At 36.2% G+C, this 25619-nt stretch overlaps 1 protein-coding gene and 1 long non-coding RNA gene across 2 annotated transcripts; both read left to right on the top strand.

Annotated features, from left to right (window-relative positions):
* The first annotated feature begins 8763 nt into the window (after nt 1-8763).
* Nucleotides 8764-16694, top strand: LOC106064300 (uncharacterized GMC-type oxidoreductase Mb1310-like). Its single transcript, XM_013222791.2, has 4 exons — nt 8764-9521; nt 9792-9965; nt 13173-14110; nt 15755-16694. The coding sequence occupies exons 1-4, from the start codon at nt 9422-9424 to the stop codon at nt 16409-16411; spliced, it is 1869 nt and encodes a 622-aa protein (XP_013078245.2). The 5' UTR covers nt 8764-9421; the 3' UTR covers nt 16412-16694.
* Nucleotides 16695-16858: 164 nt separating this feature from the next.
* On the top strand, nt 16859-23807 carry LOC129928064 (uncharacterized). Its single transcript, XR_008779660.1, has 2 exons — nt 16859-16911; nt 19283-23807. It is a non-coding gene; the product is annotated as an uncharacterized LOC129928064 (long non-coding RNA).
* Nucleotides 23808-25619: the final 1812 nt, after the last annotated feature.

Here is a 25619-nt window from a genome sequence, read left to right as displayed (position 1 = left end):
GATTTTATTTATTTTTTGTTTAGTGCCCCCATCAGGATAAAAGCCGCTTATTTTTGTGCGTTTTGTTTGTTGGTCGATCTGTCCGTCACGTTTATATAAAAAAACAACATCACTAAACGCTATTGAAAATCTGATTTAACCTTCAATGTTCCTTCCAAAACATTGCAATAGTTTTAAGTATCTATAATAGATTGTTCCGGATGTTTTAGTGAAACAAAATCAATGCCAACGAATGTTTGTTTTTTCTTCTAACTTGTATTACATGTAATTTCCTTCCTATGAACTAAGAAGAACTAGGAAGTTGTTCCGGAAATTATGTCAAATAATTTTTTGAAATAGCATCATTGACTTACATTACCCTTATATTCTTGGACAATAAGTCACTATAGTTTAATTATCGATATCCAATTGTTCCGTATTTTCAACTTAAAACAAATTTATGTCAAATGACTTTTTTTTCATAAATATCGACAATAGGTTGTTCAGAATTTTAAAATAAGAAAGTAATTTACTAGAAACGATTATTGAAAAACACTTTTTATTTTTAGACTTACTTTACATTGAATTTTCTTGCTGAAACATAAAAGAAGTTGTTGTTTTTTATCTGTAAAGAATATTCCGGATTTGGTTTTGAAAAAGAAATCCACCTACATTACTTAAATTTTCTTACAAATGATTATGATATTATCCCTGGTCTATCAGACCATGAGATCATAAAAATACACAGTCAGATAAAAGCAGTAGCCAATACAAAACCCAAAAGAAAAATCTTACTCTGGAATAAATGTAACCTAACACAACTACACCAAGCTGCATTAAACTTTCAACAAACATTCTTATTAGAAAAAGACATTAACCAACCAGTCGATGACCTCTGGAATTTCATTAAAAACCATCTTAAAAGCATTATAGAAAATCAAATACCAACTAAATACACATCAAACAAAATAAATAAATGCTGGTTTAATAATAGACTAAAGAAGCTTTGTAAACAGAAGGAAAACCTATATAGAAAATTTAAAGAAACTAATGCAGAAAGAGTTTACAAAAAGTATATAAAAATTAAACACTTAACCCAAAAAGTAAGCAGACAGCTGCAGAGTGAATACATAAACAATGTAATATCTAAAGACAACAACAAAAACCTATGGTCATACATTAAGTCTAAGAAAATGGAAACAACAGGCGTAGCGCCATTAAAAGATGAACATAACATAATACATAATGATAATGAAACTAAAGCAAACATTCTAAACAAATACTTTGCATCAGCATTCTCAGCCCCAGGAGACAAAGACATATTACTGAATTTGAACCAAGTAGACAACATAGAAGATATAGTAGTACAAGAAAATGGAATTCAAAAACTATTAGCCAACACCAAACCAAATAAAGCTTCTGGACCTGATGGTATTCCAGCTAGATTACTCAAAGAACTAAGTAATGAGCTAGCCCCAGTGTTCAAAATACTCTTTCAGGCTTCACTTAACCAGGGCAGAGTACCAAAGGACTGGAAAGAAGCTAATGTCACCCCCCTATTTAAAAAAGGAGAAAAATCTGACCCAGGAAACTACAGACCAGTATCACTTACCAGCATCACATGTAAAATCCTAGAACACATAATATGTAGCAACATCATAAACCACTTAGACAAACATAATGTCCTCACACCATACCAACATGGCTTTAGGAAATATAGATCATGTGAAACACAACTAATAGGTCTAATTGATGATTTATCAAAAGGTTTAGATAATAGTGAACAAATAGATGCTATCTTACTAGATTTTTCTAAGGCTTTTGACAAAGTTCACCACCATAGTTTGCTTAAAAAATTAAAATATTTCGGCATTAATGGTCCACTGCATCAGTGGATTAAAGACTTTCTGATAGGGAGAGAACAAACTGTAATAATAAATGGCTCTAAATCAACACCGATAACAGTAAACTCAGGTGTACCTCAAGGAACAGTCTTGGGTCCACTACTATTTTTAATTTACATAAATGATTTACCAAATTGCATTAGTTCAGGAACAAAAGTCAGATTATTTGCAGACGATTGCATAATATATAGAACAATAAAAACAACACAAGACACAGATATTTTACAAAGAGAATTAGATGAATTACAGAAATGGGAATCAAATTGGAGCATGTCTTTCCACCCAGAAAAATGTGAGTTGTTAAGAGTAACAAAAAAACTAAAACAAATTAATTCCACTTATCTTATTCATGGCAAACCAGTAACACAGACTAAAAACGCAAAATACCTAGGTGTTATAATAAATGAAAAACTGTCATGGAATCCACATATTGATGAAACTACAAAAAAATCAAACAAAGCATTAGGATTTATTAAAAGAAATTTCTATAAATCAAAAAAGAACATAAAACTAAAATGTTATTTAACCTTGGTTAGGCCAATAATAGAATATGCATCCTCTGTTTGGGACCCCTCAATTCAAGAAAACATTAAGAAACTAGAACAGACACAAAATAGAGCAGTGCGATTCATAACAAACGAATATTCACATTTGACTAGAGTAACACCTTTAGTAAAATCACTAAATTTAGAAAGCCTTCAGGACAGAAGGCTCAAAAGTAAAGTAACATTCATACATAAAACACTGAACCATAATCTTCAAATACAAAAACAAAATTTAATAAAATACTCTGAAAGACACAAAGATAAAGGCACATTCCTCGTCCCATATGCTAGGACAAATTTGTACAAATACTCCTTCTTCCCTAGTGCTATTAGAGCATGGAATGGGTTGCCTGAGGTAGCCAGGAAAACCAGTGACTTGGCAGAATTTAAGTCATTGGTTAATATGCATGACTAAATGCATGACGCGTAGGACGTAATCATATTCTTTTTTGAAGTAACGTCTGTATTATATAAGATAAGATAAGATACAAATCGTCGCCAAAATAGTTCCGAATTTTATATGAAAAATCTACTAACACAAATAACTGTTTGAAATCCCTCTTCTAATAAATAAAACAAATAATCTTCTTCTCATTTACGAATATCGGTTGTTCCGGATTTTTATGAAAAACATTCTAACTCTAAAATCGCACTTCTGTCGTAAGCTACATTACATTTTCTAGCAAACGTGTTAAAATCTAATTATCATTAAAGTGCACAGAGGTGTTAGGGACCAGTACCTATCTTTAATATTCTCAACAAGAAAATTGAAGCTACGTACGTCTTTGAGCCATAGATAGCAACGCGCATCCCCTGAAATAAATCATGTGAGCGCTCATGCTAGCCAGAATTATATATATATATATATATATATTATATATATATATATATATATATATATATATATATATATATATATATATATATATATATATATATATATATATATTATATATATATATATATATATATATATATATGTATGTATGCATGTTTGTGTATGTGTTCGTAATTAATCTTTATTACATTCTGACTGTTCCTTCTTTCGGATCGCAATCAAATAGATTCTTTCTGGAGTTAATGGAAAGACAACACGCACTTGCCAGCCAGCCAGCACTATTGCCAGTATGTAAACAAAAACAAAAAAAAAAAAGAGCATATGCTGAAGTATCTACAGTGCATTATCCTGCTATTAAAAGATTTTAGTCCAAAAACCGAATCTGCTCTTCACTGCACTTTATGAATGGAGCCCAGGGTCTATCCCCTCATAGAATTTGGTGACTGTAGTTCGCTTTAGATTTTATAGTGATAAGAGTTTTATCGTCATCTGTTGGGGGGGGGGGGGGTTAAACTAAAAAATATTTAGAGGTTTTTTTTTTAACACACTTCAAAACCCTCTTAGCTACGCTCTTAGAATTTGGTGACTATAGTTTGCTTTGAATAATATTGAAGAGGGTTTTTTTTTTAACTCAAAACTCGGGGGGGGGGGGTTCAAACTCAAACCCCACCTTGGCCGCGCTACAATAAACAAAATTAAAGCAAAAATTCAGTCACAAAGTGTGTGTGGGTTTGAACCCCGAAACCCTCCCCCCTGATTACGTCCATGTTTAATATGAATTACGCACCTTCTCTTACTAGGTCGTATATCATGCCGCCTCTCTGTTTACGAATTAAAAAAGCAGCGGATGGAGCAGCCATGAAAGAATTACATTATTTTTTATGCGTATGCTCAAATATATATTTCTTACTATTTATAGAAAACCAATGAGATGAATCAATGAGCTAAACCGCAGAGATGAACCAGTGAGATGAACCAATGAGCTAAACAACTGAGATGAACCAGTGAGATGAACCAATGAGCTAAACAACTGAGATGAACCAGTGAGATGAACCAATGAGCTAAACAACTGAGATGAACCAGTGAGATGAACCAATGAGCTAAACAACTGAGATGAACCAGTGAGATGAACCAATGAGCTAAACAACTGAGATGAACCAGTGAGATGAACCAATGAGCTAAACAACTGAGATGAACAATACGCGAAGTGTTGCTTCAAACTACTCTACGGCCAGCACCAAGTTTTCAAAGTTTCACTCAAAGATTTGTCAAACTGTGATTTTGTTTCGATAAGACAACATCTCCAACAAATCGGATTATTTTTTTCCGTGAGGGCAAATTAGAAATTAGATAACTTGTCTTACAGCCTCCTCCTAGAATTTTCATTTTCACTAAGATTGGTCCAAAGGAGTTCATTGATCGATCAACATCTAACCTTCACAATGAATTATTAACTAAAATAGCCAGCGTTGTTCGGGTGTAACACTTTGAGACCGAATTATATTTTAATTTTCCAGTAGGCCTAGTTCTTTTTTTTTTTGTAGGACAGCTGATGTATAAGCTAGGCACTTGGTAGTACAAGAGAATGCACGTAAGTTCTCTATAGAATTTGAAAACAATAATGCGAAGTAAAAACAAACTTTAACGAAAAAAAAATAGAGAAGAAAAAAATATAAACCACAAAATCCAAATGTAATTGAAAAAAATGTAAACCACAAAATCCAAATGTAATTGAAACAAGATTACAAAGAGAGTTTGTGTTATCCGCCTATTCGCAAGGAATATTCAAGACGATATATAATTTTGATTGTCAAAAGTAATAATGTTTCAAAGACTCATTTGCCTCTGTAAATTTTTTTTTTCTGTTTTACATAATATGTTTCGGATATTTGGATTTTAAAAATAATTAACTTCTCGCTGGACGACGGAGGATGGCAGCGAGCAGGGTATAACCCTGCCTGGTCTTGCAGTTTGCGCGCTGGACTGTCGTTCGGATTTATCGATGGTCCCTGGTTCAAACCCTGCCTGCTCCCATCTCCCGTCGTCCTGCGGAAGGTTTGGACTAGTAAGTAAGCTAGCTTCAACTCTGAATGAACATCCGAAACATTAAAACAAACAACCCGGGACCGTCGAGATAATCATGTCAGCACGCTAACCGCACTTTTCAACCATTTCACTAGAAATAGTTTCACCTTTCAACAAAAGAAAATGTGAAAACCTGTTTCTTCCTTGAGATTCCATTTCTTATCAATACCTTGCCCATGCTAAGCTAGCGGATACTACTGTGGTACCGAACATCGAAATGTTTTGTTTCCTAATCTAAAGTACTCATCGAACTGTCTGTGGTTAAGCCCCCTGGCAGTGATAAGTTGCATCACTGAAAATATATGGACAATAATATAAATGAAATTCAATTCAGCTGTGAGCAAACTTTCCCGTTTTAAGTTAATGGTTAAGATACCTTCTTTAATTTATTAAAAACCTGCTTTTCTCTGTCAAAACATGGGCTCCATCAGTTGTTACACTAGCCATCTTGTTCCAAACTAGCCCAAGACTTTCAACACTGTTCTTCTAATGCATTGAATAAAATAGTGGCCTGAGTTTGAATCTTTAACTGAATTATTCGTAATATTGCAAATAAAAATAATATTTGTTTACTTTAAGCTTTTTTAGAATGGCATGTAAAGACAATGTTTCTTTCGCCTCAGAAATTGCAATAATTTATATAGATATTTAAAATTAGCTTTTTTTTTTTTTTTGTTAAATATTTGTATTTTCTATTTGTATAATCTGTGGGCACACCTGATTTCTGTAGGTGTCCGCGGGCAGCATAAAACAGTCCTGCGGGCCGCATGTGGCCCGCGGACCATGATTTGCCCACCCCTGTATTATAGCATTACAATATTGATCTAGAAATTGAAATTATATATCTTGATCTAATCTATATCAGTCTAAAGTAGACCTAGAAATTCTAGATCTAGACTCTTCAACGATTTTAATAAGAATATAAATCCAGATCTAGTTTTAAAAAATCTAGATTAGAATTAAATCTAGCTATCATGCCTTTTTAAAATACGAGTCACATAACGAGGTTTAATAAACATTACTATACCGAGTTGTTTTAGCATTTTATTTGAAGAATTCATTCCATATGATGTCAAAGGAAAAAAATCCACTACGTCACACGGCTTAGTTAGACTAAAAAATGTCTTCATCAATACGAGCAAGATATCGAGGGATCCTAGACATTGGTGCATCGAGTGAGTTCTCTTAGCATTTCATTTAAAGAATTCATTCATATGACGTCAAAGGAAAAAAAAATTCCATTACGTCACAATGGGCTAGTTACAAAAAAAATGTTTTTATTAACATGAGAGATTTAACGAGGGTTCGGAACGTATAGAGCGGCACTGAGTTCAAATAGAATTCACGCTTATATATATATATATATATATATATATATATATATATATATTAGGATTAAAGCCGCAATTTTTGTGCATTTTATCTGTCTGTTTGTCATGTTAATATCGAAAATAAAAACAACTAAAAGCTATTTAATTTTCCTTCCGAAACATCGCAATAGTTTGTTTTAAGTAACTATAATAGATTGTTCCGGATGTTTGTATATATAGTGAGAGAAAAAGAGAACTCTAGATAAATCTATGTAATATCGTTAATTAAATTTTTGGAATGGTTTCGTATGAAAATTAGATGTAGGGAAGAGATTTTTATACCATATTTTGGTGTTAGGAAGTTTTTTCCTTAAAAATCGGAACATAATATTAAATACTTGTCTCATGAAATTAAAAACAACAACTGGACATGTGAAAAAACTGTTAGCTGTATACGTTGTTAAGTTTATCCGTGAGGCCCGTGCCTCCCACGGTCGATCAAACAAAAACTGGAAACATTGACTGTTGCTGCTGAAACTGTCAATAACTTGACTAAGAATTGCTTCTCGTCGCTATGGAAAAGCTGGTGCACAGTGCTGGTAGTCTTCTTCACGTTGCAGCTCTTGCATCGCTTTAGGATGAAAACAAAGAGCGAGTTGAATAGAGCATTGGACACGTATAGTAAAGCCGTGTTGGGTAATAAATCCCTAAAATCCAAACATATGGTATTCGCTCAGTGTGTCTGTCGACTGCCAACTCTCGGCAACACCAACTCAATACCCGGTACCACGTTTATCTGCCAACAGTCTCGCTTTTCTCAAGATGCCTTTTCCTGAAGTGTTGCTCAGCATGGTCAAGTTGGTTTTTGAGTATGTCATCAATGTGACTGCTGATGTGCTTTGAGCGGTCGTTATGTTAAGTTGGACAGCCTGCAACATCAGGGAAACTGGTTCAAAAACAGATGAATAATTGACGACAATGAAAAGACAAATCAGAAACACGTGAGGAGCAGGCACTGATGTGGTGTTTGTTTTCACTTGCAGCCGTTATTTTTAAGTTACTCCAAACAGTCAAATATCTTCTAAAAATTGTGACTTAAAGCGCGAATGGATTCGTATTTCTAAGTCCATTGTGTCTCACACAAAAGAGGTAAATTTAACAGCAACGCTCTCCCTTTGGACTGTTATGGAAGAAATAGATAGGCCCTAATCTTCTTGATGACACCAGCAGCATTCTTTTAGACTTTCTATTACACATTGGTTAGATTGTGTGGTCATTTAGCCAAATCGTCTGTGCCGTTTGTCAAAGAGCATTTCTTGGCCAATTGACTTCTGTCTCACAAAGTATACACACGAGCTCAGTGTTAGTTCTTGACTTAATGCTAGGACTAGGTTTTATAAGGACTAGGCTTTATAAGGAGTAGGTTTTATAAGGACTAGGTTTTATAAGGACTAGGTTTTGTGTAGTACAGCTTTTATTTTACCAGCTAATTTGTGATTTTGAAACTGTAGTAAATTGAGACATAAAAAATGAATGAACCGATCAGGAAACATCCATGACGTGTTGCACAAGGTTACCTACGCTGTCAAACGGCCAGAACAATGAGAATGACCAATCGATTTGACTTTCCCAAGAAAATAACATTGTCCGTGTTAACTGAATATTCAGGTGTCGGGTTCTTTTTATTACTTGGCTCGTTAGGGGTTACTTAATAATTACAATTAAGAACAAGTATTACTAAATACACTTCAACTGCAGCTATTCGTGAATAACAATAAAGCAATACTATATTAAATTCAACTTCAACTCCAGATATCCATGGAAATACAAATAATACTTTAATATCCAATTAAGCACACAATGACATAAACTCTCAATAATTATTAATATACAAAACACTAGTCCAGGAAGTAACTGTCCAACCTTCCTGGACCGGGAACAAGCCCTCACTAACTAACACACTATCTCGCACATTCAAGAAAGACTAAATCATTCAGTTCATAACACGTGCAAGACTATTCACATTCATAATCTGGGAGTACATAAACAAGGGGATATAACTATCATACCAAAATATCAAAGTAACATATTCACTCTTGCCATACCTCCCCCTGACATCTGGAATCACATTTTCTGGGATTTAAAGTTACGAATCTCAACTTTCCTGGGATTTCAGCAAATGATTTTACCTTTTTAAGCAAGATTACTCTACAATGAATTAAACAAACTACTTTTAACACCTCAAACAAAATATTTGAATCAACTAAGTCATAGTTTTGGTTATATTTTAATGTTTCATACCAGCTTGTAAAAAAAAATAAAAAATTAATGCATCAGTTGGTTTAAAAACATTAAGTCCAAAGTAATTAAACTGTGAGTCACACTCAGCTAATTAGCTTTCCCAATTTAAGAAAGGTGTATTTAGACTAAGTCAACAGCTGACGGTGTAGACCTACAAATACCACGTGACAGTATGTGGATACAAACAGTTCATGTCAACAAAACGTTGTTTAGAACTTTGAAAAACGTCAAATAGAAACAAAGACCTTGACAAAGAACTCACTAGAACTTTTCCATGGAAATACATGTTTACTTCACCAACTTTTAAATGGTTAGTTAATTAACAGCGTCAATGGCTTGGCGCTAGTCAAACCTACTAGAAACAATGCACGGTTTTTCTTAAGTCCCTTTCAAACTATTAGTAGTAGTAGTAGATTAGCAGTGGTTGCACCAAGCAAGACTTCTTGAAAACGTTAAGAAATGATGGCTTTATTCAAACTACTATTTCTAGCAATATTTTGTCAAGTCAAAGGAAAGGATTTTGTTAGACAGCCTCTGGACTATTATGATTATATTATTGGTGAGTACAATATTGATTATCTCACATACAAAATAATTGTCTGTGTGAGTGTCTGTTTGGAGAAGGGAACTTTGTAGGATTCTAAATAGGAAATAAAAATAATGCCAACATCTACCAATGATAGGAAATGCTCCTATTTTGTATTCAAGATTGTAAAATTATGTCTGCATGGTATAGAAGTGAAGTTGTTGTTGTGCATAGATTTGTGTCTTGGAAACTCTAATATCTGTTGGTCATTTGATTTAGATCTAAAATTGTTTCTCTTCTTAGTTGGAGCTGGCACCGCAGGCTCAATCATTGCTAGTCGTCTGTCGGAAGATGTCAACGTAACTGTCTTGTTACTGGAGGAAGGCGGTGATGACCGAGGTTATGCAACAGTCACTGTGCCAGCATTTTGTCAAGAAACGTGGAGAAACCCAAAACTGGTTCGATTCTATAATAGTGGTAATTGTTTTCGTTTTCATTTTAAAAAAATTAATTAATTATTCTTTGACATCTAAATAGTCTCATTGACATCTAAATAGTCACATTGACATCTAAATAGTCACATTGACATCTAAATAGTCACATTGACATCTAAATAGTCACATAGACATCTAATAGTCTCATTGACATCTAATAGTCTCATTGACATCTAAATAGTCACATTGACATCAAATGTCTCATTGACATCTAAATAGTCACATTGACATCTAAATAGTCACATTGACATCTAAATAGTCACTTTGACATCTAATAGTCACATTGACATTTAAATAGTCACATTGATATCTAAATAGTTACATTGACATCTAAATAGTCTCATTGACATCTAAATAGTCTCATTGACTTCTAAATAGTCTCATTGACATCTAAATAGTCTCATTGACATTTAAATAGTCTCATTGACTTCTAAATAGTCTCATTGACATCTAAATAGTCTCATTGACATTTAAATAGTCACATTGATATCTAAATAGTTACATTGACATCTAAATAGTCTCATTCACATCTAAATAGTCTCATTGACTTCTAAATAGTCTCATTGACATCTAAATAGTCTCATTGACATTTAAATAGTCTCATTGACTTCTAAATAGTCTCATTGACTTCTAAATAGTCTCATTGACTTCTAAATAGTCTCATTGACATTTAAATAGTCACATTGATATCTAAATAGTTACATTGACATCTAAATAGTTACATTGACATCTAAATAGTCTCATTGACTTCTAAATAGTCTCATTGACATTTAAATAGTCTCATTGACATCTAAATAGTCTCATTGACATCTAAATAGTCTCATTGACATCTAAATAGGCTCATTGACATCTAAATAGTCTCATTGACATCTAAATAGTCTCATTGACATCTAAATAGTCTCATTGACATCTAAATAGTCTCATTGACATCTAAATAGTCTCATTGACATCTAAATAGTCTCATTGACATCTAAATAGTCTCATTGACTTTTTCTCTTCATTTCTTATGTTCTCGACGAGGTTTCTACAAGCATGTGGGCGACAGTGTGTCTCCATGCACAGTGTGTCTCCATGCACAGTGTGTCTCCATGCACAGTCTGTCTCTATGCACAGTGTGTCTCCATGCACAGTGTGTCTCCATGCACAGTGTGTCTCCATGCACAGTGTGTCTCCATGCACAGTCTGTCTCCATGCACAGTCTGTCTCCATGCACAGTGTGTCTTCATGCACAGTCTGTCTCCATGTACAGTGTGTCTCCATGCACAGTGTATCTCCATGCACAGTCTGTCTCTATGCACAGTGTGTCTCCATGCACAGTCTGTCTCCATGCACAGTCTGTCTCCATGCACAGTGTGTCTCCATGCACAGTCTGTCTCCATGCACAGTCTGTCTCTATGCACAGTCTGTCTCCATGCACAGTCTGTCTCCATGCACAGTGTGTCTCCATGCACAGTGTGTCTCCATGCACAGTGTGTCTCCATGCACAGTCTGTCTCCATGCACAGTCTGTCTCCATGCACAGTCTGTCTCCATGCACAGTGTGTCTCCATGCACAGTCTGTCTCCATGCACAGTCTGTCTCCATGCACAGTCTGTCTCCATGCACAGTGTGTCTCCATGCACAGTCTGTCTCCATGCACAGTGTGTCTCCATGCACAGTGTGTCTCCATGCACAGTCTGTCTCCATGCACAGTCTGTCTCCATGCACAGTGTGTCTCCATGCACAGTCTGTCTCCATGCACAGTGTGTCTCCATGCACAGTCTGTCTCCATGCACAGTCTGTCTCCATGCACAGTGTGTCTCCATGCACAGTCTGTCTCCATGCACAGTGTGTCTCCATGCACAGTCTGTCTCCATGCACAGTCTGTCTCCATGCACAGTGTGTCTCCATGCACAGTCTGTCTCCATGCACAGTGTGTCTCCATGCACAGTGTGTCTCCATGCACAGTCTGTCTCCATGCACAGTGTGTCTCCATGCACAGTGTGTCTCCATGCACAGTCTGTCTCCATGCACAGTGTGTCTCCATGCACAGTGTGTCTCCATGCACAGTGTGTCTCCATGCACAGTCTGTCTCCATGCACAGTGTGTCTCTATGCACAGTCTGTCTCCATGCACTGTGTGTCTCCATGCACAGTCTGTCTCTATGCACAGTGTGTCTCCATGCACAGTCTGTCTCCATGCACAGTCTGTCTCCATGCACAGTCTGTCTCCATGCACAGTGTGTCTCCTTGCACAGTGTGTCTCTATGCACAGTGTGTCTCCATGCACAGTCTGTCTCCATGCACAGTGTGTCTCTATGCACAGTGTGCCTCTATGCACAGTCTGTCTCCATGCACAGTGTGTCTCTATGCACAGTGTGTCTCCATACACTGTCTATTTCAATGCACTGTGTCTGTCTCCGTGCATTCGTTTTTATTTGCCTTTAAACTGAACCCAATCAAAAGTTCATGGATTGATCAGATTTAACATTCTAGAAATGTTTGCGTTGTCACATGAAGCCGAAGCGGTGCAAGTTTAAAGTTACGATATTGAAAACATTCTTTAAACTCAAAAGTACAAATAGTGTTAACAAAGGGGAGGAAATTGTCCTCCGAGAGTAACATTTTGTTTCTATGTTTATTATATTGAATTGGTTGGAGCTATCTCGTAGAGCTATTTGAAGAGCTGCTTGAAGTGGTGGAAAGCATTTAATGTTAGTATGTAAAGTGTACAGAAATAAATATACATTTGAAGACAAAAAAAAACAACAACTTCATTTTGTTTACTGTTCAATATAAATATTTTCTAGTTCTCTCTAGCCAAATTTAAATTAATCTCATTTTATACCTTAAAAAAATTATAACGGTCAAACTAGAGTTTTCACAAAGATATACATGAACTGACTAATTTCTTGGAAAATCGTTAGAGATACGTGTCCTCCCATGTTTTTTTTTAGTTTTAAGCCAACGACTTAGAAGGTTTCAGTTTTCACGAAAGTACGAGTTGAATAGAGATCTTGTCAAAAGTGTTCTCATAGACAGCTCTATGTATCAAAGAAATGCTCAGCGCTATGGTCGCATCGGAATCGTAATTGAATGACATAACAAAGTATATATATATATATATATAAGTAAAAAGCTAAGAGTAGATTTAATCACATTGTGGACTTCAAGTTGAAGGTAACGTTGAAATCGCTGTTTGTTTTATTTCAGAGCCACTACCAACAGTTTACCAACATTTACTAAACGGTCAAGCTCAGTGGCCGAGAGGGACGGTACTAGGTGGCTGTAGTAGCGTTAACAACATGGCTTACGTCCGAGGTTCCAAGCATGACTACGATCGCTGGGCAGAGAGCATTAAGGATGATGGCTGGAACTATCAACACGTCTTGTCCTATTTCAAAAAAATGGAGACAGTGACCAACCCAGAGTTAAGAGACTCTCACTACCGTGGACTCAATGGTCCAGTCGGGGTCACCAGGTCTCAGACTGTGTATAAGTTAACGGATGTTATCATTGACGCCTTCAGAGATGTAGGCTACCCATATAATCACGACTACAATGCTCAGAGTATGGAGGGCGTGGCAAGAACTCAGCACAATGTACAAGATGGCGAGAGAGTTAGCACAGCTAAAGGCTACATTTACCCAGCTCTTCATCGACATAATTTACATCTAGTCATCGCATCGCGCGTGGATAAAGTAATCATCACTGACCGGATTGCCAGAGGTGTCCAGTTTGTTCAACAGAATCTAACCAGGTCAGTGTATGCCAAAAAAGAAGTGATTTTATCTGCTGGTACCATCGGAACCCCGAAACTACTTTTACTATCTGGTGTAGGTCCAAGAGAAGATTTGAAGGAATTGAATATTTCAGTGGTTTCAGATTTACCAGTAGGACATAACTTACAGGATCACCTTGTCTTTGATTTGGCTGTATCAATAAATCAATCGATTGGCCTTCTACCAGGTATACTCAACTCTGACTGGGCTATGGCAGAATGGAATATACTTAAAAAAGGTCCTTTAACGCTTGCAGATTCCGGAGTTACTTTTCATACCAGTACCACACAACAGGATCAGCTCGTGGATTGGCCAGATGTCAAAATATTATTTTCACTCTCTCCAGTCGCAACAAATACTTTGAGATCTGTAAGTCCTTTTTTTTTGTTTTTTTGCCTATGTTTTCTAAGTAGGTATCAAGTGTTGCTTCTATTTGTAGAGAAGACTTGGGGTCAAACTATCTAGAAATGTTTAAAACTGTTACAGTAATTTTAAACAAACGAATATACTTTAAATATCACGCATGTAAAATTTATTTTAAAAGATAATGTTCTGAAGTATCGGGGTAACTTAAAGACTTAGAAGGGACTGGAAAGTTCATTATTTCCCATATAAATCAGGTTTAGACATTACATTAGACATTGGAAATTATTACTGCTTATGATACTTTGATAATTTAGATGCAAGAGCAATCAGACTCAGATTTATTCATTGTTGCACAGCAATATGATGTGATGCAGAGGCGGTCTCGGGATAGAGAGATAGGTTTTCATCATCTGCCATCATGCGGGACCTTTGCCATATTTTCTTATGTATCGTAGCAATCCGTACATACCGAACTACAGTTTGGTAGATTTCCTTGGAAAAAAAGAAATTCTCATAAACGAGGACTTCGTACTCAATATGTTAGAAGCCTTGAATAGGATATGTTTGCATAGAGACACTCACTCAAGGTTCTCTGTGCAGAGACGAAGCGAGCATAACTAAAGCATATTGCGACTAGTCACTACATAACTTCGCTTCATAAAAACCTAGACTGTTTCTCGTGCTAAAAAGAGGACACACTATCAGTGTCTTATTCTAATGTTACTTTTGTACAACTACACTAACTGCTTGTGTTCTAGCACGCCATTGGGTTTCAGATTCACTTTCAACATTTTGTTGAGCGAAAAACTTATTACCGGTATCGATTTGAAAAGTCCAAATTATTGACAATGTTTACAACTTGGACCGCAGAAAGAATATTAATGAGTAAAATTGAAATCATTCTAGATATTTCAAAGTCCGAAACAGAACGTTAACAAAATATACTTCAACGAATTTTAGCCTGCATAAAGTCTCCGATTCTACAAAGTCTTCTACTCCTGTTAAAAATTTGGTATTTCTAGATGGTTGAAATGTTGATGAAACTTGTAGCTCAGTTTGATGGTCACTACAGTACTGGTCTACTAGATCGAGTCAATCATTTGAAACATTTTGTGGAAACGTCAAGAAATCTTCTATCTATCACGTGATTTCAAAATGAATGTTCTCATGTTTTGGCATCCACAATTGAAGATCATCTAATAAGTCTGCTCAAAACAAATCAATAGTAGGGACTTTAATGTCATTCGACTTATGTTATTGTCCATTGAAAACAAATGTCGCAAGTCTTATGTATGTAGATATTGCTTTTACCAACAGAAAAAAATGTAATGCCTGGGGCATGAATCCCCCCTTGACCCCTCTCGCTATGCCTCTGTTTCTGTGTGAGTTTGACTTGCATACAATTCTGATTCCCTTTCGATTTTCTGACATATAGACCATGCGCATACATAGTGACAAAAAACTAAAAATACAAAACTAGAAGAAAGAAATCACTTGACAAGAGTCGTTTTGTTTCTGTCTACGGACATGCTATAAATAGCGATACTGAAGAGACCGTTGTTTTGTTATATTAACTACATTCAAAATATTTGATGCAATAATTTTAATTTCATAAAGTTTTTTTTTTATATTAACTTGTTTTTAAAGTTTCATTACAGCCCAACTCTTCTTAATCAACTGTCCGTTCGTGACAACGTAACAAACGGATTCACATTTTGGCCGATGTTGATGCGCCCAGAAAGCAGAGGGATTCTAAAACTGCGTAGCGCTAACCCAAAGGATGACCCGGTGATTATTCCAAACTATTACACCAAAAGTAAGGACGTAGAGACGATGCTGAGAGCTATCCACATTTGTAAGAAAGTCTTGCAGTCGAAGCCAATGGTGGACATTCAAGCAAGTATCAGTGATGTCGTCCACCTGAACATTTGCTCTCAGTTTGTTTTTGACTCAGATGATTACTGGGCATGTGCCGTCCGCGCCCGTCCAAGGACTCTACACCATATCTCTGGCACATGTAAGATGGGCTCGAAGGAGGACATCACAGCAGTGGTGGACTCCCAGTTGAGAGTCAGAGGAATCCAGGGCCTAAGAGTGGCCGATGCTTCTATCATGCCCTATATTGTGTCTGCCAACACCAACGCTGCTGTGATTATGATTGGAGAAAAGGCTTCAGATTTGATTCGAGGTGAGTCTTTACCACCCACTGACTTGCATACGTCAACTGCAAACATTTGGTTTCTCGAGAACATCTTCCTGTGCACACTAATTGTGGCTGTTGTAACAGTTTTGATGTTCAAATAGATTGAGACAATATATTACAGATGCTAAATCTTGATATTTTAAAGGGGAAGGGGTAATAGCTTCATTTAGTAGTAGAATGAATTGTAGGACAAATTTTCATTGTTTGTCATATGGGAATAATACGATCATTATCGCCTTATTTATGGTTTGTATTTTGTATGTTTTGTAAACCTCACCTTGTGAAATCTTTTTAGTCCAGATGACTTTCATTTCATTTAAAATGACTTTCATTTCATTTAGATGACTTTCATTACATTTAGATGACTATAATTTCATTCAGGTGACTTTCATTTCATTCAGGTGACTTTCATTTTATTTAAGTGACTTTCATTTCATTTAGGTGACTTTCATTTCATTTAGATGACTTTCATTTCATTCAGGTGAGTTTCATTTCATTTAGGTGACTTTCATTTCATTTAGGTGACTTTCATTTCATTCAGGTGAGTTTCATTTCATTTAGATGACTTTCATTTCATTTAGATGACTTTCATTTCATTTAGGTGACTTTCATTTCATTTAGATGAATTTCATTGCATTTAGATGACTTTCATTGCATTTAGATGACTTTCATTCTATTTAGATGACTTTCATTCTACTTAGATGACTTTCATTTCATTTAGATGACTTTCATTTTATTTAGATGACTTTCATTTCATTTAGATGACTTTCATTTCATTTATGTGACTTTCATTTCATTTAGATGTTTTCTTTTCAGTCAGGTGACTTTCATTTTATTTAGGTGGCTTTCATTTCATTCAGGTGACATTCATTTCATTCAGGTGGCTTTCATTTCATTCAGGTGACTTTCATTTTATTTAGGTGACTTTCATTTCGTTTAGATGACTTTCATTCTATTCAGGTGACTTTCATTTCATTTAGATGACTTTCATTCTATTCAAGTGACTTTCATTTCATTCAGGTGACTTTCATTTTATTCAGGTGACTTTCATTTCATTCAGGTAATTTTCATTTTATTTAGATGACTTTCATTCTATTCAGGTGACTTTCATTTCCTTAGGTGACTTTCATTTCATTCAGGTTACTTCCATTTCATTCAGGTTACTTCCATTTCATTCAGGTGACTTTCATTTCATTCAGGTGACTTTCCTTTCATTCAGGTGACTTTCATTTCATTTAGATGACTTTCATTTCCTTTAGATGACTTTCATTTCATTTAGGTGACTTTCATTTCCTTTAGGTGACTTTCATTTCATTTAGGTGACTTTCATTTCATTTTGGTGACTTTCATTTCATTCAGGTGACTTTCATTTCATTAAGATGACTTTCATTTCCTTTAGACGACTTTCATTTCATTCAGGTGACTTTCATTTCATTTAGGTGACTTTCATTTCATTCAGGTGACTTTCATTTCATTTAGGTGACTTTCATTTCATTTAGGTTACTTTCATTTCATTCAGGTCACTTTCATTTCATTCAGGTGACTTTCATTTCATTTAGGTGACTTTCATTTCATTTAGATGAATTTCATTGCATTTAGGTGACTTTAATTTCATTTAGGTGACTTTCATTTCATTCAGTTGACTTTAATTTCATTCAGGTGACTTTAATTTCATTCAGTTGACTTTAATTTTATTCAGGTGACTTTCATTTCATTCAGGTGACTTTAATTTCATTCAGGTGACTTTAATTTCATTTAGATGGCTTTCATTTAATTAAGGTGACTTTCATTTCATTCAGGTGACTTTCATTTCATTCAGGTGACTTTCATTTCATTCAGGTGACTTTCATTTCATTTAGGTGACTTTCATTTCATTTAGGTGACTTTCATTCAATTAAGGTGACTTTCATTTCATTTAGATGACTTTCATTTCATTTAGATGACTTTCATTTCATTTAGATGACTTTCATTTCATTAAGTGACCTGACCACCTGGTCACTAACATTCATCACGATTGAAACTGAACTCCTCATCATAGGACCAGCCCGTCCTTTTTACTATACCTCTATTCAAATCATACCTTCATGGAATCATACCTTCATGGAACCTGGATGGTGCTTAAAAATCCGGCCACAAATCCAGTGACGTACCCAGAGATTTGGGCCCCGGGGACGACCTTTAAGGGCCCCTGCATTTTGACATTAGATTGTGTAGCCTACGTAATAAGATCAAAGTCTAAATTCCAATTGGTATATAAGTAAAATGAACAAAAAACAATCATTAACACTCTTTTTAATAAATAATGCCCTTTTTTATTGGCGAGATAATGCACAAGTGACAAATTTCAATTCATATCGCCTCACGTCGGTCTTTTTATAATATCATCTAGAATCTAGATCAATACTGTCTAGTTAAGTCTAGTATGTTTAACTCCACCTGAATATGAAGATTACATGACAGTGGCGTACTATTTATTATTTTTATGTAAAAACAAAATAGGACATTAATTTGGGAGCCCCCTCAAGTAGGAGCCACTGGCGGATCCAGAACTTTGGAGTGGGGGGGGGGGGCGATTTTTTTCCAAACCCTAACCCTAACGCCCAGTAAACCCTAACCCTATGCATTAACGTGGGTACAGCATATATATATATATATATATATATATATATATATATATATATATATATATATATATATATATATATATATATATATATAATAATATATATATATATATATATATGTATATATATATATATATATATATATATATATATATATATATATATATGTATATATATATATATATATATATATATATATATATATATATATATTCGATATATGATAATAAAATAAGACTGTTTCTCAATCTACGGCGAAAAAAAACAGTCATGATGAGGCCTTTCTCTTGCAAGCTTGGGGGTCTGGGAGAGCGCTGTAAGTTTTATCGAAGCCCCGACACCCAAAAGCGTTATCTTGCATTTTTCACGGCTGAAACGCATTCTCCTGACATCTACAGCTTATTACATATTAGTGTGGTTCGGGGCGAAGCCCCGGCGCCAAAAGCGTTATCTTGCATTTTTCACGGCTGAAATGCATTCTCCTGACATCTACAGCTTATTACTTATTAGTGGGTTCGCGGCGAAGCCCCGACGCTAAAAGCGTTTTTTGGCATTCTTCACAGCAGTACGGTAACGCATTCTCCTGACCTACAGCTCATTATTCATTCTATTATAAGCTAATATGAATTTATAGTCCCTTAATACATAGCAAATACAACCGATTTGTTCTTTGAAAAGATAAGTTACGTAACATATTTAGATTAAGGCTTTGAGGACCGCCGCCGAAAAAAAACATTCGATTAATAATATTCAATAAAATGTAAGCATAAATTATGAGTTATAGTCCTAAATTTATTTCAGTAGAAAATATGAGATAGAGTAAGGTTGGAAAAAGTCGACTAGGAAAAGAATATCTGGCTTTTGAACTCATCTCAACCGTGACTGTTATATTGACAAATTTCGTTTGAATTATAACTTTTCCAAAGCAAAGTCTTTCTTAAAATAGTTATGATAAATTCATGTGAAATTACACAAACTCTGTCTGGAAAGGGGAAGGGCGGTAAAATGAAAACGATTAATTCTCGCTCCTTTTTATAATTTCTGCTAATGATTGCATTTTGCATAAAAGAATAGAGGTTGGGCGACTCGATATAAGAATTTACTTTATAGCATATATAAATTATATTAGTGACAGATTAGTGACAGATTTTTTTAATTTTGTAATCTCTTACTATAATACAAAAAGTAAAAAGTATTGGTTTGTCCGATGAGGGGAAGGTGATTGCATGTATCGTATACAGTGTAGTAGATGTGGACATTCACCGAATCAGGGGGGGGGGGGGGTTAAATTTTTTTAAAATCTAACGTTCATTTGTTATTAGAAGGAAAACAAATCGCTCTGGAAGTTGTATCAAGGGAGGTAATGTCTTTTTTTTAAAGGTATTTTTGATGTTTTTTGTTTCAATTCCTCTTTTCAGCTTGCAATTCTTCATCTGTCAAAAAACAAAAACATCTTGAAAATGGCTGTAACAATTTTCCTAGAAATTCGACAGTTGATGTGTATCTTTGAAAAAATAATTACTAGCTAATTGGTCACACCTGAAAAACTGTAGTTTGACCGTTTTAATTGTTAAAAGTATAATACAAAAATATTTGTCTCCAAGTCTGGATAGGCCACATCCTTTATGAATGCAGAGTTCTGCACGAAGGACGATTGGGACAAAGTATAGATAGAGAGAATGCTGGTTCATGTACGACACAGAGGCTGTCCTTGTACGGGGACAAGGCAACCTTAAGACTCACTGCTCGCTTCCTCTCACGTGCTCTAAGGGAGTAACTCTCAAGCATGTTTTCGTTGTCAATGGGGTTTTTGACTCGGATAGGCCTAATCCTTACCTTGAATAGGCGTTCGTCATCGGGTATCCCCACATTTAGGCCCTATTTAGTAAAGATTTTCATTAATAAATAAACTCTGGTTTGACCTTTATTTTTGAAGTATAATCTAATAATTAAATTAATTGGTTTGGATGTTGTGACAATTTTAATTTTGAACATAACGTCAGCGGGTATTTCTGCATGTCTTCACTAAATAGTGAAATAAACAATTTAGACCTTCAGGAATATTTTGTGCACCATCTTCTAGGTCTGAATCATAGACTTATATCTACTACTAGACTGGAAACCGGAAATCAATTCTTATCCGCGACTGATCGATCGTGAACATTGTGTAGAAAGTTGGATCAAGGCGTTGTTTTGTCAAGTAGTTCAAAGAAGTCAAGTTGTTGTTTTTTTCAACCCTAACCTATGTAACATATAATTTTATTTTTTTAGATCTAGATCTAGTAATTGATTATCAAAAATACACAAAAAATCACTATTTAGTGTTGCATTCAGTCTTTTGATAAAGAATATTATGTATCTAAAAATTGCTAAATAATAATTATGAGACGAGAGTACTCTTATTTTTTGATGTTCATTTACTAGATCTAGACCTCAAAGTTCTAAATTATATTGTACTAACTGAAGAGAGACAAACTCAACGAGACATCGATGTTTATTGACAGGACATCACAAATACAGGTAGAACAACATGTCTTGTGCGAACCTTCTTTCTGCACTAGCCTGGATGGCGGTGCGCTTGGCAGAGTTATAACATTGCCCCCTTCTTAGAGCTTTTCGTCCCGAAAAGAAACAGTGAAGTAGAGGTTAGACAATTCATGTAGAGGTCGATCGGTGGGAGACACAGGCGGCAGGGAGCGTGTTCCCCACGAAGTCATCCGCACTGTTTTCCTCTGGTGCCGCTTTCTCTTCCGCCATTTGACCAGGCTGTTGTTGAGACGATGACGTGGCCGTTTGACACACAACGAGACAGTGTTTTCCTCAGCACAGCCGTTGATTGGAAACGCTGTCTCAGCAGACCCTCCCGACTGACGCCTCCCAAGGAGACTGCAGGCTCACATGCAGCAACGTTGCAAACAAAGTCCAATGTGCCGCAATCACCCTCACCCAACAGTCTCACATCCAGGAGATAGGTTTCTTCAAGTTCAAGTTTCGAATGTCTTCCTCTTGACAGCTCAGATTTAGCCTGGGTTGATTGACATTCGTCTATGCCAATGTCGATGATGATGGCAGAAGTACACATGCCCTGTTTGTAGTTTTCTTGGCATACACATTCCCTGTGTGATGCATCGCACGTACAGCTAATGCTAAACTTCTGGATGCAGTTGTCGAGCTTCAAATTTCCCTCGTAGGCACCGGCAGATAGACAGAGGTCTTTAAAGTCCATAGCAACAGGTTTGGACGCAGACCCAACGTTGTCTTCATCTGTCCAGCTCATTGGGGTACTAGGTACAACAGGAACAAACGCTTCAGGCACATAACAGACCTCAGTTTCTTCATTTGTCTCTTTCCTTTCAGTTAGATACATCCCGTTGAGATCGTCGCAGCAAATGTTGTGACGTTTCTCGTCTTGAATGTCACAACCACAAGACTTGCTCACAACACAGCCACAGACGGCGCTCCAATCCCCAGCGTCTCCGTCACCACTGTTTATGCAGCCACAGTCCTGACCATGCAACTTCTTCACCAACGAGTCTACAGGCAACTGCTCCTTCACTAACGAGTCTATTCCTCCTTTCGCTTGAGACACCATTTTATCAAATTGATCTGTTTGTCCTTCCACTTGCAATACACTTTCATCTTACTCCCCATCCTGTTAATTTGTTCACGCATTGCGTCAATTTCTTCCTGTATCTTGCCAATGAGCTCATAAATCTCCGGTTTAATTTCAAATAAGTAAGTTTCTGGATCTTCGTCTTCATCTATCAAGGCTTGCCGGAGACGAGCTGTAAGCACCTCCTTGGTACCACCAATTATCTCATATCGGTAACGAAGTTCCTTCCTAAGCTCTTTAACTGAGAGTTGGTCTAATTGTTTCAAAGCTGCCATTGTAAATCCTACCTCCTCTCGTTGTCTTCTATAATCCCACTTCTGACACCTATGTAATAACTGAAGGGAGACAAACTCAGACATAGGTGTTTATTTACAGGACATCACAAATACAAGTAGAACAACATGTCTTGAGCACAGCATCTCTCCCTTTGGGCGGAAATCGTTCTCTCCCTCTAATGTCAACATCCGACATAGTCTTGTCACTAATAGTGCGAACCTTCTTTCTGCGCTACCCTGGATTGCGGTGCGCATGGCAGAGTTATAACAATATGTTATATAGGTTAGGATTGACAAAAATAGCCTGTACTTCTTTTAACTACGGTACTTTACAAAACAACGCCTTGATCCAACTTTCTAAAACATTATCACATTTTTTGTTGTGTTAAAAAGTCCCCATGTCTAGTCTAGATATAGTATATATAAGTGTATGGTCTGAATCTATTGGACTATCACCAACTAGAATCTGTATTTTAATGTTGACCTATAATAAGGCTTGTCTTGGAGTCTGAAGATCAATGGGGAATGCAGTATTTCCAGTGGCTACGCAGCCCCAGTTGTGACCTACATATATATTGCCACACCCAGTCAAGCATAATCATTGTCCACCGATGGTCGATTAAGATTTTCTTTTCGCCGTCTGCGTTTGTCCCTTGGCAGCGGATTTTCTTTTGGTCTCAATTGTGTTTCCCGCGGCCTTTGTGAGTAACCTCCCGCTGTCTCGTTCTGAAGCCGCATGCATCCAGGTGCTCTCTTCTATGTCAGTAAAAGCAAATCGGAGCCTAAGCTGGTCTTTAAAGCGTTTCCGTGGGGTACATCTCTATCACTTAACATTATCTCTATCACTTAACATTATCTCTATCACTTAACATTATCTCTATCACTATCATTAGGCCTACGATACAAACATCTGCATTAAAAAAAATAGTCTTCTGCTGTTATAGAAACGTCAGTTTAAAGTAAAAACATATTTTGAGAACATCAACATTGTTTTTTGTTTGTTTGTTTCGGTTTTAATATGGCGCTGCGCAGTGAAGACAGGCCTATGCAATTTGTGCGTCAATGTGAATGCTAAATCTACTGTTATTTGTTGTTTTGTTGAATGTAGGCCGAAGAGTTTTAACTTCCGATGTGAACTACATTGAGTTTCTGTGCTAATAGATCTGTTCTTCTTCTTTTAGTTCTTCTAACACCATCATAACAAAAGAATGACAATCCAAGATGGTGGTCGATCTATATAATTCATTATGATCGACGAGCTACACTTCTTTAATTTCGCTCAAAGAGTAACTCAACTTCTTCCACCATGTTACACACACATAAAATGTGTATGTGTATACGCACATAAATTGTGTATGTGTATGTTCACTCTCTAAAGGTGGAACTCGACTTAGGCTAAAACAAAAAAAAGGGGGGGGGGAGTTCACCCAATCAACAATATCTTCGATTTTTTTATTTTTGCTATTGATGGCTTCTCTTGTTTTAGACCAGACACAACTATCCAGATCAAGAAAAAAATGGGAGGCAGTGTGTGAAGGCTTACATCAACAACAATGTAGCCTACTTTAATAATAACTTAATGTAGCCTACTTTAATAATAACTTAATGTAGCCTACTTTAATAATAACTTAATGTAGCCTACTTTAATAATAACTTAATGTAGCCTACTTTAATAATAACTTAATGTAGCCTACTTTAATAATAACTTAATGTAGCCTACTTTAATAATAACTTAATGTAGCCTACTTTAATAATAACTTAATGTAGCCTACTTTAATAATAACTTAATGTAGCCTACTTTAATAATTAGGCCTAACTACACAGTCAAAAAGAAAATGTGTTGTTCCGATTGGAAACTACTGGCGCTGTCATTGAGACCTTTTATTTGCCACAAAACTTTGGTTATTATTCTGTACCAAAGGTTGTCAAGCCAAAGGAAAAGAAATATATACCTATTCCATGTAAGTAGTAGAGGATTGTTTTCGGAGGGGGGGGGGATTTTTTGCCTCACCCCCCCCCCCGCCATATATAGGCCTATAAATGTGTGTATGTACATAATTAATCCTTATGACATTCTGACCCTTCATTCTTTCGGAAGACGTTTATTGTTCCCTACAATAGGTTCTTCCAGGAGTCAGTGAAAAAATTGTAGACTCCCCACCCTTTCCAGCAAGTTGGTGCGGGGGAGCGCCCATCGGGGTTCGGAGCGCCCCCACCGCCAAACACTATTTCCGGTACTGAAAGCCAACAAAATACATATTTTGAGATATCTACAGTGCATTATTCTGCTATAAAAAGTTTTATTTCAAAAACCTAATGTGATATTCTTACTTACCGGTACTTAGATCCTCAGGAGCCGTTCGGCGCATTGGGCGGCAAGCTGCTTCCACAAAAATCTGTCACTGGCAATGTCTGAAGCCTCTTCCCACCTGCTCTGAGGTCCTCCATGAAAGTGTGGTGCCAAGTTATACTAGGATTTCCCTGTTTGCGCTTTCCTCGTTATGGCCTCCATGTAATCGCAATTATGCCTGATTCATATTGTTGGAGAACATGTCTCGCAAACCTCACGAGACGCTCTGTCACAACCTTACTAAGGGGTCGACTCCCAGCATTTCCTTGATTGAGAACCGATCTCTAAAACTGACTCCCAAAATCCGTCTTAGCCATCTTTGTTGAGCCAAAATTGTTGAGTCTTTTTCAATTTCGGCAGATGACTATTCACTGCACTTTATTGATGGAGCCCAGCCACTGGTAGAAATTTGTAACCTATTTAGGGGGGGGGGGGGTTAAACTCAAA

This window comes from Biomphalaria glabrata, chromosome 1, assembly GCF_947242115.1.
Source record: "Biomphalaria glabrata chromosome 1, xgBioGlab47.1, whole genome shotgun sequence".
Classification (NCBI taxonomy): domain Eukaryota; kingdom Metazoa; phylum Mollusca; class Gastropoda; family Planorbidae; genus Biomphalaria; species Biomphalaria glabrata.
The sequence above is the reverse complement of the archived record's forward strand: the minus strand, read 5'-3'. Positions and strand labels throughout refer to the sequence as shown.

Bases quoted from the DNA above. Each gene is read 5' to 3' on its own strand.
- LOC106064300 (XM_013222791.2), top strand. From the start codon at position 9,422: ATGATGGCTTTATTCAAACTACTATTTCTAGCAATATTTTGTCAAGTC. The intron at 9,522-9,791 runs GTGAGTACAATA...TTCTCTTCTTAG, and splicing joins CTATTATGATTATATTATTG to TTGGAGCTGGCACCGCAGGC. The intron at 9,966-13,172 runs GTAATTGTTTTC...GTTTTATTTCAG, and splicing joins GGTTCGATTCTATAATAGTG to AGCCACTACCAACAGTTTAC.